This window comes from Salvelinus fontinalis, chromosome 6, assembly GCF_029448725.1.
Source record: "Salvelinus fontinalis isolate EN_2023a chromosome 6, ASM2944872v1, whole genome shotgun sequence".
NCBI lineage: Eukaryota > Metazoa > Chordata > Actinopteri > Salmoniformes > Salmonidae > Salvelinus > Salvelinus fontinalis.
In genome coordinates, this window is record NC_074670.1 from 10,932,909 (window position 1) to 10,949,159 (window position 16,251).

General features: G+C 42.2%; 1 protein-coding gene across 1 annotated transcript; it reads right to left on the reverse strand.

The window, feature by feature from the left end:
* Positions 1 to 471: 471 nt before the first annotated feature.
* On the reverse strand, positions 472 to 14,012 carry LOC129857008 (cytoplasmic dynein 1 light intermediate chain 1-like). Its single transcript, XM_055924863.1, has 13 exons — positions 13,890 to 14,012; positions 13,641 to 13,714; positions 8,002 to 8,118; positions 7,594 to 7,824; positions 7,216 to 7,385; positions 6,760 to 6,853; positions 6,378 to 6,513; positions 6,143 to 6,254; positions 5,623 to 5,682; positions 5,374 to 5,418; positions 5,093 to 5,183; positions 3,165 to 3,275; positions 472 to 1,380 (listed from the first exon to the last, which is right to left on the reverse strand). The coding sequence occupies exons 1-13, from the start codon at positions 13,976 to 13,978 to the stop codon at positions 1,298 to 1,300; spliced, it is 1,413 nt and encodes a 470-aa protein (XP_055780838.1). The 5' UTR covers positions 13,979 to 14,012; the 3' UTR covers positions 472 to 1,297.
* Between the last annotated feature and the right edge of the window lie 2,239 nt (positions 14,013 to 16,251).

Consider the following 16,251-nt stretch of genomic DNA (forward strand, 5'->3'; position numbering starts at 1 on the left):
CCTATCAGTCTGTAACCCTCCCCAGAGCGTACTATGAGCATTAAAATCCCCCCTACCACATTACCCGTCTCCTATCTTTACCTTCTACATTTCCAAGGACCAGCAACTCTCTTACACGGCTTGTAAAAGTTCACTTTTAGCAGACACAACCTCTCCTACTTCCTCACTCAATCCTAACCTCCCGACCTTTCTATCCATCTCTGCTCCAATCACAGCCCAGTGTTGCTCAACCACCTCCACTGGATGTCTCCCCGTTTCATCAAGATCTTCTCCCTATTTGAAACTGAACGACAATGATTTTCTTAGCACCCCGTTCTGTGACCTCGTCTCATTTTCGTCTTTCAGACTTCCCGGCCAGCACCGCAGGATACAACTCAATAATAGTGGTGCAAGTTATACAATACCATTGGCTATTGCACCATGCAAGAGGTACCGTAGGCCTAAAGAAACATGACAGAGACAAAAGCAGAGTCCTGATTAGTAATACAGCTTTATTGAATAATGGCAGATTTAACAGTTGAATAGTTCATGAGAACTTGACTACTTTAAGATTGTGATAGATGATTCCCCTATGCCAATAAAACACACCAGTGGTCTGCCTATTCCCTAATCCAAACCAAGCAAATGAACACACAAGTAAAAAATAAAAATAAAATTAATTTCCCTGGTTTTAGAGCATTATCCTTGACTCTGGATTCTTGAGTTATAACAGACCCCTTGATTATGACCATTATAAGCACTAAAACACTATTTCAATCATTCTGCCTGATTGTACAGCCGTCTTCATCCATCAGCGTTCCAGTGCATTATGACAACATAACAATGGAACTGGTGTCTACCAAAGACCCATCTCCACAAATGGCAAACATCAATCTCCTCCACTTTGAAAACATCCTCGCAGACAGCCACAGTGCTCAGAGTGACATCAAGGATGTGCACTTGTCACAGTGGCTTCAAGACCACCCGCAAGATATCCAGTTCCTCTCATTTTAATGTTGCTCTAAAATAAAGCAACATCGAGTCAGACTTACTCCATTTCCCTCCAATATCCTGTGAGCTTATCTTCCATATAATACATTGATGGTTTTCAGTAAGTCCATGTTGTTTTGCTTTGGTGGTGTTTCAACGGATTGGCATGCAAGGCTCGGTCTCACGGCAACCGCTCCAAGAGCGCTCTGTTCTGTTTTCAGTCCAGCTTCTGATCCATCAGACAGTCGAGGGTCTAAAGAGGGAGAGGACCCAGCGAGTGTGTGTGCGTGTGAGTGTGTGGTGGCAGGGAGGGTTAGGGTTTGGGGGTTCAGGACTCCTCCATGTCGGCTGGGGGTGAGGATGAGGTCGGGGAGGACGCCTCTGGCTCACCGTCTAGTCCCACCTTTGACGCTGGAAGAGTTTACAAAATAGGTGTAAAATACACTTTCAACCAATTACTAGTATTGGGACAAAGATCAGTCTGCAGTTGTACTCTCTTTGTGGCAGCATTTGAAAACGACAAATAAAACTCACATTTGAAACAAACTGATACATCAAATTCTGAAAACAAAGAAATGAGTTGTAACCAACTACTAAGGCCTTGAAGAGCCAGATACATGTCCACAGCCAGAGAGGAGATGGAGGACATGAGCTCTGTGCTGTCTGTTAGTGGCAGACCTGTCTGACGTCTGGGGAGCCGACAGAGCACACAGGCAATCATTTGAGCCAGGCAGGTGCTGTGTGTGCAGGCATTCAAATAAGGCAACACACGGGCAGGGAAACAGGTCGGTCGGTCTAATTGACCAAGTACAACATGAGATAAGGGTTTGTTCAATGGTAATATGGCAACAGAGTGAACATCCTCCGTGAATATGAACACATGCAGGAGAGTTACATGATACACCGACCTTAGCGGGGCCAGCATCCACTAACTAACACACACAGCGGACAGGCAAGGGGCTCTGAATATGAACGCATGCAGGAGAGTTACATGATACACCGACCTTAGCGGGGCCAGCATCCACTAACTAACACACACAACGGACAGGCAAGGGCTCTAAAATACAATCCGTATTGAGAAGTCAGTTATGATCAAATGATCTACCCTCCACGTCATTAGACAATTATAGATCACGTCATGATTATTCAAAGAAGGTTGAAAACCAGCAAAAACAATAAAGGGTCATTTAGGACAGAACTATGAACTACTTTAAAAAAAGGTATCTGTGACCAACAGATGTATATCTGTGTTCCCAGTTATGTGAAATCCATAGATTAGGGCCTAATTCATTTACTTCAATTGACTGATTTCCTTTTGTGAACTGTACCTTGTAAAATCTTTTCAATTGTTGCATTTATATATTTTTGTTCCGTGTAAGATTGGTACATCCATCCATCTCTGAACTTGTGTTGATAAGTGGCCATTTGTAATGGGAATATTTCAGATGAATAAAGTTCATATTACCACAATACTTATTTATATGTTCTCCCTTTATGTAATACACATGATTTAGAGTGTTTTATTTAGGACACTCATTGTTTATGGGTTGCTGGTCACTAGACTTGATACTGAATGTTATGGATTGTGCTCATATCTGTTGATAGTGATTGGTGCCAGACTGGAGGTACGAGGACACTGATTGTTATTGTATTCTGTAGCACTAGCACATGATGCGGTGACTTCCTACAAGCCTCTCGGCGGGTGTTCACAGAACACTGGTGTTGTGAGATTAGAACATATGGCCTGCTTAGAGAAGGCCAGATGGAAATGTTCCATGCTGGAGATTGTCTCCCTGTTGCAACTTGTATTAAACCGGATTGATTTCTGATTGATTTGATCAATGACTGCTCACCTTCTGGTTCCCATGGAAATTCTCTACTACACCAACAACTCTTAAAGAATATAACTTGTAAATGCCTTCTGAGCTTAGTTACTGAGGTTTGGAACCGCTGGTAAAGACAATGGAAGGAGTGCGAGCCAGTCTAATAAAGGAGAGATCAGGGGGACACACGTGCACAGTGCACCTAAACAACCACACAGTGACGGACTTACAGTGAGATGACAGAATGGATGCTTTCTATTTCTAGTCTTTCTGTGGAAATTTGGGGAAGAATACCTGTCACTGTGCTCCCTAAAACTTTACTAGAAGGTGTATGACAAAAGAGTAACAGATCTTCCATGTGTGGAGCAGTACCTGATTTCCGGACTGTTCTGGGCGTGTTGTTGGCCCCTCCCCCTTCCCCGGTCTTCTTGCTCAACAGACTGTTGAAGAAGTTAGCCAGCACGCCCTCGCTGGTCTGCCCGCCTAATGGCACAGCAGAAACAAACAGACAAAACATCCCAGTTACTCAGCGAACTTGCACAGACAAGGTTGGCAGGTATTGTTTAAAAAAAGAACAGTTAGGCTAATGGTATTATTCCCCATGTATAAAATATACAGTGCATTCAGAAAGTATTCAGACCCCTTTTTCCACATTTTGTTATATTACAGCCTTATTCTAAATAGGCTTGAATAAAAAGAAAATCCTCAATCTACACACAACACCCCAAAATTTTTAGCAAATGTAATCAACATAAAAAACAGAAATACCTTATTTACATAGGTATTCAGACCCTTTGCTATGAGACTCGAAATTGAGCTCAGGTACATCTTGTTTTCATTGATCATCCTTGAGATGTTTCTACAACTTGGAGTCCACTTGTGGTAAATTTAATTGATGATTGGACATGATTTGGAAAGGCTCACACTCGTCTTCATAAGGTCCCACAGTTGACAGTGCATGTTAGAGCAAAAAACCAAGCCATGAGGTCAAAGGAATTGTCCGTAGAGCTCATGAGACAGGATTGTGTTGAGGCACAGATCTGGGGAAGGGTACCAAAACATTTCTGCAGCATTGAAGGTCCCCAAGAACACAGTGACATCTCTCATTATTAAATGGAATAAGTTTGGAACCACCAAGACTCTTCCTAGAGCTGGCCGCAAGTCGAAACTGACCAATCGCGGGAGAAGGGCCTTGTTCAGGGAGGTGACCAAGAACCCGATGGTGACTGACAGAGCGCCAGAGTTCCTCTGTGAAGATGGGAGAACCTTCCAGAAGAACAACCATCTCTGCAGCACTCCACCAATCAGAACTTTATGGTAGAGTGGCCAGACGGAAGCCAATCCTCAGTAAAAGGCACATGACAGCCCGCTTGGAGTTTGCCAAAAGGCACCTAAAGGACTCTCAGACCATGAGGAACAAGATTCTCTGGTCTGATGAAACTAAGATTGAATTCTTTGGCCTGAATGCCAAGCGTCACATCTGGAGGAATCCTGGTACCATCCCTATGGTGAAGCATGGTGGTGACAGCATCATGCTGTGGGGATGTTTTTCAGCTACAGGGACTGGGAGACTAGTCAGGATCGAGGGAAAGATGAACGGAGCAAAGTACAGAGAAATCCTTGATGAAAACCTGCTCCAGAGCGCCCAGGACCTCAGACTGGGGCGAATGTTCACCTTCCAACAAGACAACAACCCTAAGCACACAGCCAAGACAAATGCAGGAGTGGCTTTGGGACAAGTCTCTGGTTCCACTCAAGGACACTCTATATGTCCTTGAGCGGCCCAGCCAGAGCCCGGACATGAACCCTATAGAACATCTCTGAAGATACCTAAAAATAACTGTGCAGCAACGCTCCCCATCAAACCTGACAGAACTTGAGAGGATCTGCAGAGAAAAATGGGAGAAACTCCCCAAATACAGGTGTGCCAAGATTGAAGCGTCATACCCAAAAAAAACTCAAGGCTGTAATCACAGCCAAAGGTGCTTCAACAAAGTACTGAGTAAAGGGTCTGAATACTTATGTAAATGTGATAGTTCCGTTTTATTTATATACGTTGGCAAAAACTTCTACAAACATGTTTTTGTTTGTCATTATGGGGTATTGTGTGTAGATGAATTAGGATTTTTTATTTTATTAAAATCCATTATTTTTTTATGCTGCAACGTAACAAAATGTGTAAAAAGTCAAGGGTCTGAATACTTTCCAAATGCACAGTAGGTGCAAACTTAATACTGGTGCCAAAGCTAATCTTTGTCATTTTAGTAGAATGAGTTATCGGGGATCAATGGTCTCAGTACCTGTTTGCATGGGCATCACATTGGCCACGTTTGCTGTTGCCGAGCGATTTGACACCCGAGGAGAGCCAGTGGGTGCTCTGTTTGTGGTGTCCTGAGATGAGGAGGAGGAGGAGGAATGAAGGAGGGATGATACAGGAACAGTAGAGAGAAGAGAGGATGAGAAGGGAGGGGAGAGAAAGAGAAGAGACAGGAAGGAGTAGAGGATCATTAATTGCATATATCAGAAGATTACCATGAAGTCTTTAGGTGCTTTACAGTAGCATGTTTCCCCAGACACTTACCACTGGTCTGCCTGCTGCCGCGGGGGGCTGCTTAGACAACAGGGTCTGTTAATAGACAACACAGAGCATGTCAGTGTGAGAGTCCAGATAGAGTCTGAAGCCCTTAATACGACTAACCTAATTCATATGGCAACTGGCAGAAATAAACTGTTATCACAGCTGATGTCAGATTAGCATTATGCAATATTATCAAAGTAATGTTTTGGGTCATACCAGCTGTACAAATATATACTGTACATTCTCACTTACCTGAAGCTTTAGGAGAAAGACTTGGTCATCCTCCGCACCTAGTTCCTTTTCATGTACAAACTGCACAAAAAAACTAATCATAAACAAACACATACCTATATACCCTTTCTCCACAAAATGACATGCAAGTCATCCTAATGTGTTAGTTTAGTGTACATCCGATTAAGTACATATTTGCCTGGTCTTGGCACTGTAATCCGAGTACAGCCAGGCTCATCCTGGTAATCTGATGTTATTTGAGATTATGGTACTCATCCCGGGGCCCATTAAAGTCCAGAGAGGACTGGAGAGAGCAAACACCCAGAATCCCCCAGTCCACCCAGGCACAGCACCAACCCAGCATGCCAGTAGTAACCTCTGACCCTGATCAGGGCTAAGGATTTTGGATTCAGTCACAATTTCAATCAACTCCAAGATACTACCCCTAGAGTGTAGGTCAGTTAAAAGGTCTGTTAAATTACACTTGTTTCTAATAGATCATGTCTGTGCCAAAAATAAGAAGATCTGGGAGTGATATTACCTTTCTAACAGGAGGCTGGATGATAACTTCCTCAAACTTGTCTTCCCTTTTCAACGACTGAAAGTTTTCATATAAAATAGCAACCTTTTTTTCATTATCCCATCCTGATGGGCTGGAAGACAATGAACCACAAAACCATTAAAAAAGATATATATAGAAAATAACTAATGTCATTGTCAACAGCACATGAGAAAAAGTCTAAATGTTTCATTAGTGAGAAGACAGTCACACTTACATGAATACGGAGTCTTTGTCCACCACCTGGGCCAGCATGTCAAAGGGAAACCCGTATAATCTATGGACCAGGTATTTATACAATAGGTCTAGATTTTTGTTTTCCTTCATTGATGTGTATAGCAGCGCTGCACCATCTGAGAGGCCACCACTTGTCAAGGATAATATCATTGCTAGAATGGCCAACGATATCTTAAAGACCCCTCTACTACCTAGCTAAGAAAAACCATGCTCACTTCACACAAGAAAGAAAAACATGAAACTGGTGCCTGCATATCGTTGGTACATCTAAGAAAATATGAAAATACATTAGTTTGAAAGAATAAGGCCAGAGGAATGGCAACTGTTAGGTGAGGAAAGCAGTCGGTGAGGCAGAAGGATACACTGCAGGCAGAAGTGTCGAATGTGAGACTGGATGAAGTCAAAGTGTTCTTCCCGGTAGTCATGCTCTTTCTCTAGACTGAGAAATGTGTCACACTGCAAAGGAGGGAAGTGAAGAGAGGGAAAGAGAATACTGAGAGAGAGAGAGGGTAAGCCACACAAGACAAGAATGAAAAAGAAATTGAAAGCGGAGGAAATGAGAAATAGTGTAAAACAAAATGACAGATTTTCCGTCCTTTATACACATTTATGAATAAAGAAACCATACCAATTCCACTGAAAGTATCCTTTATACACATGTATGAATAAAGAAACCATACCAATTCCACTGAAAGTATCCTTTATACACATGTATGAATAAAGAAACCATACCAATGCCACTGAAAGTATCCTTTATAAGTTGAGTTAACAAGGCAAGTTAATTTCTTTCCCTAATGCCAGAGGTTTGACCACCTTACCTTTGTACACACCACCATAACAGGCACGCCCAGGTTGTGTGTGAGTGTGTTCTCTCCCAAGGGAAGCACCACACACTCCTCGTCAGCCTCCCCAGCCACGGGGTTCCTCCTCTTGGGAGAGGCGCTGTGGTCGCCCCCTGGCTCTGTGTACTCCTGGAACTGTCGGACCACTAGCGGTAGGGGAGAGGGTGGAAGAGATTCCGTTTTAGAGTGCTATTTTACCCTTTTTAATTCAAACTCAGAACAATTCATCTCGATTAACTTTATAGTTTACATCTCAAGGCTAATCAAAGTTGTAAAGAAATACTGTTGAAGTAGCTATTTCAGTCTTTAATGTTATAAAGTAAGAATGTCTCTCTCGCAGATTCATAGACGTACATCTCTGTTCCATGTCCCTCAGTGTCTCTGGGTTGACTCGGAGCTTGTCGATGTGTTCTCGTAGCACACTGGCCCACTTCTGCAGAGAGTCCAGCACCGTCCACGGCCTGGACATGTCCACTACCAGCAGGGCCATAGTGTCGGCCATGTTCTCACCACACACAGCAAACTTCTGGAGGCCTTTGTGGTACAGGTCACCGTCCAGAATCCATGCGTTACACATAGCATGATCTGCACAGACACACACAGTTTGGGGTCAATTTACACCAAAAAGGAGAAATTGTACCAGGCTATCCTATTGATCGCTACTGACCCATCATACACTGACACCCAAGCTATATTATGAACTCAAACAAATCATCAATCTTGTTTCATTGTTTTCTCATTATGTCCAAAAGACACACTTACCATCGATGTCATCATCGTGAACGTTAAAGTACAGGTACTCCAGTCCTCTGCCTTTCATGTATTCTTCAACTCCCTGCAGTTTGGCTATGAGAGTGGTCTTCCCTGCCCCCGTCTCACCTGCATACATGAAACACATACGTGCAGGTAAACTGCATGCTAAGCAAAACCATTCAAATCAGTTATAGCCTACTGTAGGCTACATGAGGCCTTTAGGTCAGTTGCCTACATGAGGCCTTTAGGTCAGTTGCCTACATGAGGCCTTTAGGTCAGTTGCCTACTGTAGGCTACATGAGGCCTTTAGGTCAGTTGCCTACTGTAGGCTACATGAGGCCTTTAGGTCAGTTGCCTACTGTAGGCTACATGAGGCCTTTAGGTCAGTTGCCTACTGTAGGCTACATGAGGCCTTTAGGTCAGTTGCCTACTGTAGGCTACATGAGGCCTTTAGGTCAGTTGCCTACTGTAGGCTACATGAGGCCTTTAGGTCAGTTGCCTACTGTAGGCTACATGAGGCCTTTAGGTCAGTTGTCTACTGTAGGCTACATGAGGCCTTTAGGTCAGTTGCCTACTGTAGGCTACATGAGGCCTTTAGGTCAGTTGCCTACTGTAGGCTACATGAGGCCTTTAGGTCAGTTGCCTACTGTGGCCAGTGCTCTAGGCACAGTGCTCTAGGCCTATAAAAGTATATGATTTTGCATCAATGCAGCTATAGCTCACAAAATCAGTTAGGCCTATATGCAGGGCAGATACAATACCTTCAGAAAATATTCACACCCCTTCACCTAATTTTGTTGTGTTACAAAGTGGGATTAAAATGGATATAATTTAAAAAAAATGTAAACAATCTACACAAAATATTCTGTAATGTCAAAGTGGAAGAAAAATTCTAACATTTGTCAAATAAAATATATGTTAATAAATGAAACTCTTGATTAGATGTATTGACTCAGGGGGTTGAATACATGTTAGAATCACCTTTGGCAGTGATTACAGCAGTGAGCGATTTCAGCTTAAGAATTATTCACACCTGGATTGCACAACATTTGCACATAAGTATTTTTTAAGTTCTTCAAGTTCTGTCAAGTAGATTGTTGATCATTGCTAGAAAGCCATTTTCAAGTCTTGCCATAGATTTAAGTCAAAACTTTAACTAGGCCACTCAGGGACATTCAATGTCATCTTGGTAAGCAACTCCAGTGTATATTTGGCCTTGTGTTTTAGGTTATTGTCCTGTTGAAAAGTGACCATCTCCCAGTGTCTGCTGGAAAGCAGACTGAACCAGGGTTTCCTCCAGGATTTTACCACTGCTTAGCTCTATTACATTTATCTTTATCATAAAAAAATCTCCCTAGTCCTTGCCAATGACAAGCATACCCATAACATGATGCAGCCACCGCTATGCTTGAAAATATGAAGAGCGGTACTCAGTGTTGTGTTGGATTTGCCCCAAAAATGCATTATTGCAAACAGAATGCATGTTTTGGAATATTGTTATTCTGTACAGGCTCCCCTTTTTCACTCTGTCAATTAGGTTAATATTATGGAGTAACTTCAATGTTGTTGATTGTTGATGCCATTAAACTCTGTAACTGTTTTAAAGTCAACATTGGCCTCATTGTCACGTTCCTGACCTGTTTTCTGTTGTTTTTTATGTGTGTGATGGTCAGGGCGTGAGTTTTGGGTGGGCAGTCTATGTTTTCCGTTTCTATGTTGGTTTTGGGTTGCCTGGTATGGCTCTTGATTAGAGGCAGGTGTTTTGCGTTTTCCTCTAATTGAGAGTCATATTAAGGTAGGGTGTTCTCACTGTTTGTTTGTGGGTGATTGTCGCTGTGTCTGTTGCACCACACGGTACTGTCTCGTCTCGTTCTTTCGGTCGTTCCTGTGTTCTTCATTTCATGTAAGTTCGTAGTTTAGGTCTGTCTTCATCGTTTATTATTTTGTAGGTTATCAAGTTTAGTTTGTTATAGTGTTTTCGTGTTTTTTCCCGTCCTGTTTAATAAAGTCATTATGTATTCACAACCCGCTGCGCCTTGGTCTACTCACTCACCGAAAGAGAGCCGTTACACTCATGGTGAAATCTGACAGGTTTCCTTCTAGTGATGCGCAGTTTGCAAACAATTTGTTATTTTTGAAAAACTATTTTTACTGACTCGAGAGTCATGATTTGTTTTCTGAGTGACTCGTTCATTTAAAAAGGCATAAATTGGCTCCTAGTTGTTCGTTTGACCTTCTAGTGCTGGCCGCAATTAGTCAGTCCTACCGCAGGATTAAGAGCCAATTCATGCTTGATCAGAAATGTGGTTGGAGCCGTATGGATGGTTTGACGCAATTGCGGACCCTCCGAAGGTACGCGGAGACCAAATTGAGCTCCATACCGCATCGCTGTGCGCCTCCCAAATTTTTCCAACAATTGTTTACAGACAGATTATTTCACTGTATCACAATTCCAGTGGGTCAGAAGTTTACATACACTAAGTCGACTCGGCCTTTAAACAGCTTGGAAAATTCCCCAAAATTATGTCATGGCTTTAGAAGCTTCTGATAGGCTAATTGACATCATTTGAGTAAATTGGAGGTGTACCTGTGGACGTATTTCAAGGCCTACCTTCAAACTCCATGCCTCTTTGCTTGACATCATGAGAAAATCAAAAGAAATCAGCCAAGACCCCAGAAAAAAATTTGTGGACCTCCACAAGTCTAGTTTATCCTTGGGAGCAATTTTCAAATGCCTGAAGGTACCACGTTCATCTGTACAAACAATAGTATGCAAGTATAAACACCATGGAACCACGCAGCCGCCATACCGCTCAGGAAGGAAACGCGTTCTGTCTCCTAGAGATTAACATACTTTGGTGGGAAAAGTGCAAATCAATCCCAGAACAACAGCAAAGGACCTTGTGAAGATGCTGGAGAAAACAGGTACAAAAGTATCTATATCCACAGTAAAACAAGTCCTATATTGACATAACCTGAAAGGCCACTCAGCAAGGAAGAAGCCACTGCTCCAAAACCGCCAGAAAAAAAAGCCAGACGACGGTTTGCAACTGCACATGGGGACAAAGATTTTACTTTTTGGAGAAATGTCCTCTGGTCTGATGAAAGAAAAATAGAACTGTTTGGCCATAATGACCATCGTTATGTTTGGAGGAAAAAGGGGGATGCTTGCAAGCCAAAGAACACCATCCCAACCATGAAGCACAGGGGTGGCAGCATCATGTTGTGGGGGTGCTTTGCTGCAGAAGGGACAGGTGCACTTCACCAAATAGATGACATCATGAGGAAGCAAAATTATGTGGATATATTGAAGCAACTTCAAGACATCAGTCAGGAAGTTAAAGCTTGGTCGCAAATGGGTCTTCCAAATGGACAATGACCCCAAGCACACTTCCAAAGTTGTGGCAAATTGGCTTAAAGACAACAAAGTCAAGGTATTGGAGTGGCCATCACAAAGCCCTGACCTCAATCCCATAGAAAATCTGTGGGCAGAACTGAAAAAGCGTGTGCGAGCAAGGAGGTCTACAAACCTGACTCGGTTACACCAGCTCTGTCAGGAGGAATGGGCTAAAATTCACCCAACATTGTGGAAAGCTTGTGGAAGGCTACCCGAAACGTTTGACACAAGTTAAACAATTTAAAAGGCAATGCTACCAAATACTAATTGAGTATGTAAACTTCTGACCCACTGGGAATGTGATAAAAGCTGAAATAAATAATTCTCTCTACTATTATTCTGACATTTCACATTCTTAAAATAAAGTGGTGAACCTAACTGACCTAAGACAGGGAATTTTTACTTGGATTAAAATGTCAGGAATTGTGTGTAACTGAGTTTAAATGTCTTTGGCTAAGGTGTATGTAAACTTCCGACTTCAACTGTAGCTCCGCATTGACAGGATTGTTTGACGGTAGGCGAGGGTGGGAGGTCCTGTATAAACAACAACTCACTTCCTTGACAACAGCTCTGTGCTGCTCGGCGAAGCTCAAGAAGTATGAATGCCCTGACTTCTGCAGAGGCCGTGTCACCATAAATGCTGCAAGGCCAATGCAGACGTCGGAATGACCAAGCAGTGCCTTTCATACACGCTCCTCCGGCTCAGCAGCTCCAGAGACCTGCCCCCGACACCCAACTGTCTGTCATATTTGCACAGGAAAATAAATCATGAGCATAAAGACAGACATGTCTAGAACTGATAATTGGTTGTATGGTGCAAGAATGACTGCATTTAATTGATTTAATGTTAAGATGGACACAGCTTAGTAGAACCAAACCATACACAGCCTCTGCTCAGCAAACTCGAACTTGAGAACGAATCGTTTGGTCAGCTGCAGTTCGTGAACAACTGAACTCTCACGGCAGTCAAGCAATGCATTCCGCCAAGAGTCGTTCACAATCTAGTCCGGTAGCAGCCACAGCTAGATGGACCTCGTTTCAAATGTATCAAGAAATAATGTAATTTGTATGCCTAGCAATTAACAAAATGGCCATTGTTTAAAAGCACACATTTACAAGTCTCAGTCACAAATGACAGCTCCAATAAGCCCCCTACTGTGAACGACAGTCTTCAGTTCATCGTTTGTCGTAGAGCTGTTGTTAAGGATGTGAGTTTGTGTATACACAGGACTTATCGCCCTCACCTACCAATCACGTAAATGCGGAGCCATCCACATAATTACAACATTTGAGCGGAGCATGGCGATGTGGTACGAAGCTCAATTTGGCCTCTGCGTGCCTCCGGAATTTCCGTATGAGTCACCATCCATTGGGCGCCTCCGACCATATTTTGGATAAAGCATACATTGGCTCTTACTACTCAATTGAACAAAATGAGTCAAAAGATTCATTCTTTTGACTGAACGAGTCAAAGATCTGAGTCAGTAAAAAGAGCCGAATTGACCACCTCTGAGTTAGGAAGGACGCCTGTATCATCCAGTAATTAATAACTTCATGTTTCAAGGGGATATTCAATGTCTGCTTTCGGAATTGGAAAACCTCCATGGCCTTTGTGTTTGAATCTGTGTTTGAAATTCACTGCTCGGCTGAGGGATAATTGTAGGTGTGGGTTACAGAGATTCCAAAATCATGTTAAACACTTTTCACACAGAGTGACTCCATGCAATTTATTATGCAAATGTTTACACAAAAACTTGGTGTAAAGGCTGTAATAACAAAATGTGGAAAAAGTCAAGGGGTGTGAATACTTTCTGAAGGCTACCACTAGTCGACCAGATAAGAAATATATGTAATCTCATTTGCTTGTTATGGGATTTATTTTACAGATTAAACTAGCAGGTGTTGAATATAATCACTCTTTCAATGTGATCGGATCAGATCTGACCTGCAGAAATGGCCATTTTCAGTCGTCTATGAAACAGTCCATATTTTGTTGGACAATTATAGGCCGTGCTGTTATAAATGCATTCAACAATCGCCTGCCATAATTCGGTTAATAATCAATTGGTTCTCAAACCTCGCAACAATGGTCCAATACTGGCTGTTATTGACATTGTAATGGAATACAGAACGCGTGGTGAGAGGCACTCCTTGTCTAGCATCCCGCACACTCTGGAGTAGCGGAGGGAGCCGGTGGACCATCCCGTGCCAATATTACACAATGCTAACAGAAAATTAAAAATAGGCTTACCCATAATAAGAACATTTTTCCCACACGGCAATTTTGACCGTGAACGCGTCGATACCTCACTCAAAATAGAGGACCTGCAAGAGAGACAATGACATCAGACAAATACCAAGCACCCGTCTCTCTGCCATTCAGATGCGCTACTCCCTAGAACCAGATTTTTCAAACCCTAAAACCATTCAAAGTGGCTCTGACAGGCGAGCCAGGTCTTTCTTAAGCCATATTATTGTATAGTTCAGAACCAATATTCACCATAAATTCTGTCCATCATCGTCGCTGGTTTGATTTTCTATAGAATTTAGTGTATTTGCAGTTGACGTAATTCTCACTGTCGAAGCCATCTTCTATCAGCCTTGAATAGATTAAGTGCCCGGATGTTTGAATTGGTATAATAAAGGGCGCGTTCCAGATCCCCTCATTTATAAGCGCTGCGGTCACGGCAAGTTCAAATTTGAAACAAGGAAGCCACGCAGAATCACTGATCTAAAAATAATCAACTTGCAGCAAATCTGTGCAGCACCATGCACAGAGTGAAAGAGACATTTTAAACACGGGTATGTGCAAAATGATAAATGATTAAATGATGCAGTCATACAATCTGTGTCTGCTCGGAAGGGAAAAAGTTGCATTGATATATTTTTTGAAATATACATTTTACTTTCAAATTGTCTTCCAACTTGTATGTCATCTTTTTTTGCAGTCACGCTTTGTAGATGAGCATTCTCACAACGTCTGGACTGTAGAAAGGATCTGGAACCACATGATAAGATACAGCAATCTTATGGAGCAAACTATGACTGCAAAAAAAGATGACCTGGAACGCAAACCAATCTCTGGCACGGAGTGTCTGCTGGTGCTAGACCTCTGTGTCCTAGCCTCCTTTCCTGTGACCTAGCCTAACCTCTTTTCCTATGTCCAGCCTAGCCTTCTTTCCTGTGTCCTAGTCTAGCCTCCTTTCCTGTGTCTTAGCCTCCTTTCCTTGATTTCCCCTGATCTGAAAGCAAAGGATGAGTAAAAACAATATGGAGGATGTTTACTTTCAAATGGCTTTCATTATTTATGATTTTGCATAAGTGTCCATGAAGGAAGGGAAAGCATGAGAGGAAGTAATTTGACTTATAGCCTTTCACTAATATAGACATTTATAAACTGGGTAGTTTGGCTTCTGGATGCTGATTGGCTTAAAGACGTGGAATATCAGACAGTATGGTTGCTTTCCACTGCTTAGACGTTGCATGAATCAACCAACGGTTGCATGCCACGTCATCGACTGTCAACTGTGTCCATCGACTTGTGTCATCGACTGACAGATTGCTATAACGTATGTGGTTAGCTGAAAGGTAAAATACCTATCTAGGTGTTGTAAGATCTGGCAGCATCTAAGCAGTGGAACGTAACCTGAACTACGGGTATGATGCAACATTTCTTGTTTACAGTAATATTTATGTTGGTAACTTGTTTATAATAACAATAAGGCACCTTGAAGGTTTGTGGTATATGGCCAATGTGTCACTGCTAAGGGCTGTATCCAGGCACTCAGCGTTGTGTCGTACAAAAGAACAGCCCGTTGGCATGGTATATTTGCCGTATACCACACCTCCTTGAACCTTATTGGTTAAATATAGCCTACCCCTTGCGAATCTATCAACAAATGCCCTAACAAATGAAAACTGCTAAATAAAACTATTTTAATAAAGACAAAGCCAAGTTAACAATAACATCAGTTGCCAATAGAAACAAGAATTAGAATCAAAACCTAAGGAAGAACAATTCCATAAACCAATCTTGTTTGTCACATCTGAAAATACCTTACAAAATCATATCATAGATCTAACGTCTCAGACGCACAGGATGTGCACATAGATTTGATCAAGTTGGCCACTTGGTGGTAAACTCTTGATCTGAATGCCGTGATTCTGATCCCCATAGAAGGGTCTTGGGAGTTTCTGGCTGCAACCTCTCCTCCAATGCAAAAGGCCTGGGAGACAGAGAAGACATTATGCTTGGAATGAATCAAATCAAATCAAATTTTATTAGTCACATACACATGGTTAGCAGATGTTAATGCGAGTGTAGCGAAATGCTTGTGCTTCTAGTTCCGACAATGCAGTAATAACAACAAGTAATCTAACCTAACAATTCCACAACTACTACCTTATACACGCAAGTGTAAAGGGATAAAGAATATGTACATAAAGATATATGAATGAGTGATGGTACAGAACGGCATAGGCAAGATGCAGTACATGGTATAGAGTACGGTATATACCTATGAGATGAGTACTGTAGGGTATGTAAACATAAAGTGGCATAGTATAAAGTGGCTAGTGGTCCATGTATTACATAAGATGGCAAGATGCAGTAGATGATATAGAGTACAGTATATACATATACATAAGAGATGTGTAATGTAGGGTATGTAAACATTATATTAGGTGGCATTGTTTAAAGTGGCTGGTGGTACGTTTTTACATAATTTCCATCAATTCCCATTTTTAAAGTGGCTGGAGTTGAGTCAGTATGTTGGCAGCGGCCGCTAAATGTTAGTGGTGGCTGTTTAACAGTCTGATGGCCTTGAGATAGAAGCTGTTTTTCAGTCTCTCGGTCCCTGCAA

What these genes read in the sequence shown, in the direction of transcription:
- LOC129857008 (XM_055924863.1), bottom strand. Translation starts at nt 13,978, where the DNA reads ATGGCTTCGACAGTGAGAATTACGTCAACTGCAAATACACTAAATTCT. An exon ending in CGGCAGCAGGCAGACCAGTG is followed by an intron (nt 5,184 to 5,373) that starts GTAAGTGTCTGG and finishes TCCTCATCTCAG; the next exon opens with GACACCACAAACAGAGCACC. An exon ending in TGTGATGCCCATGCAAACAG is followed by an intron (nt 3,276 to 5,092) that starts GTACTGAGACCA and finishes CTGTGCCATTAG; the next exon opens with GCGGGCAGACCAGCGAGGGC.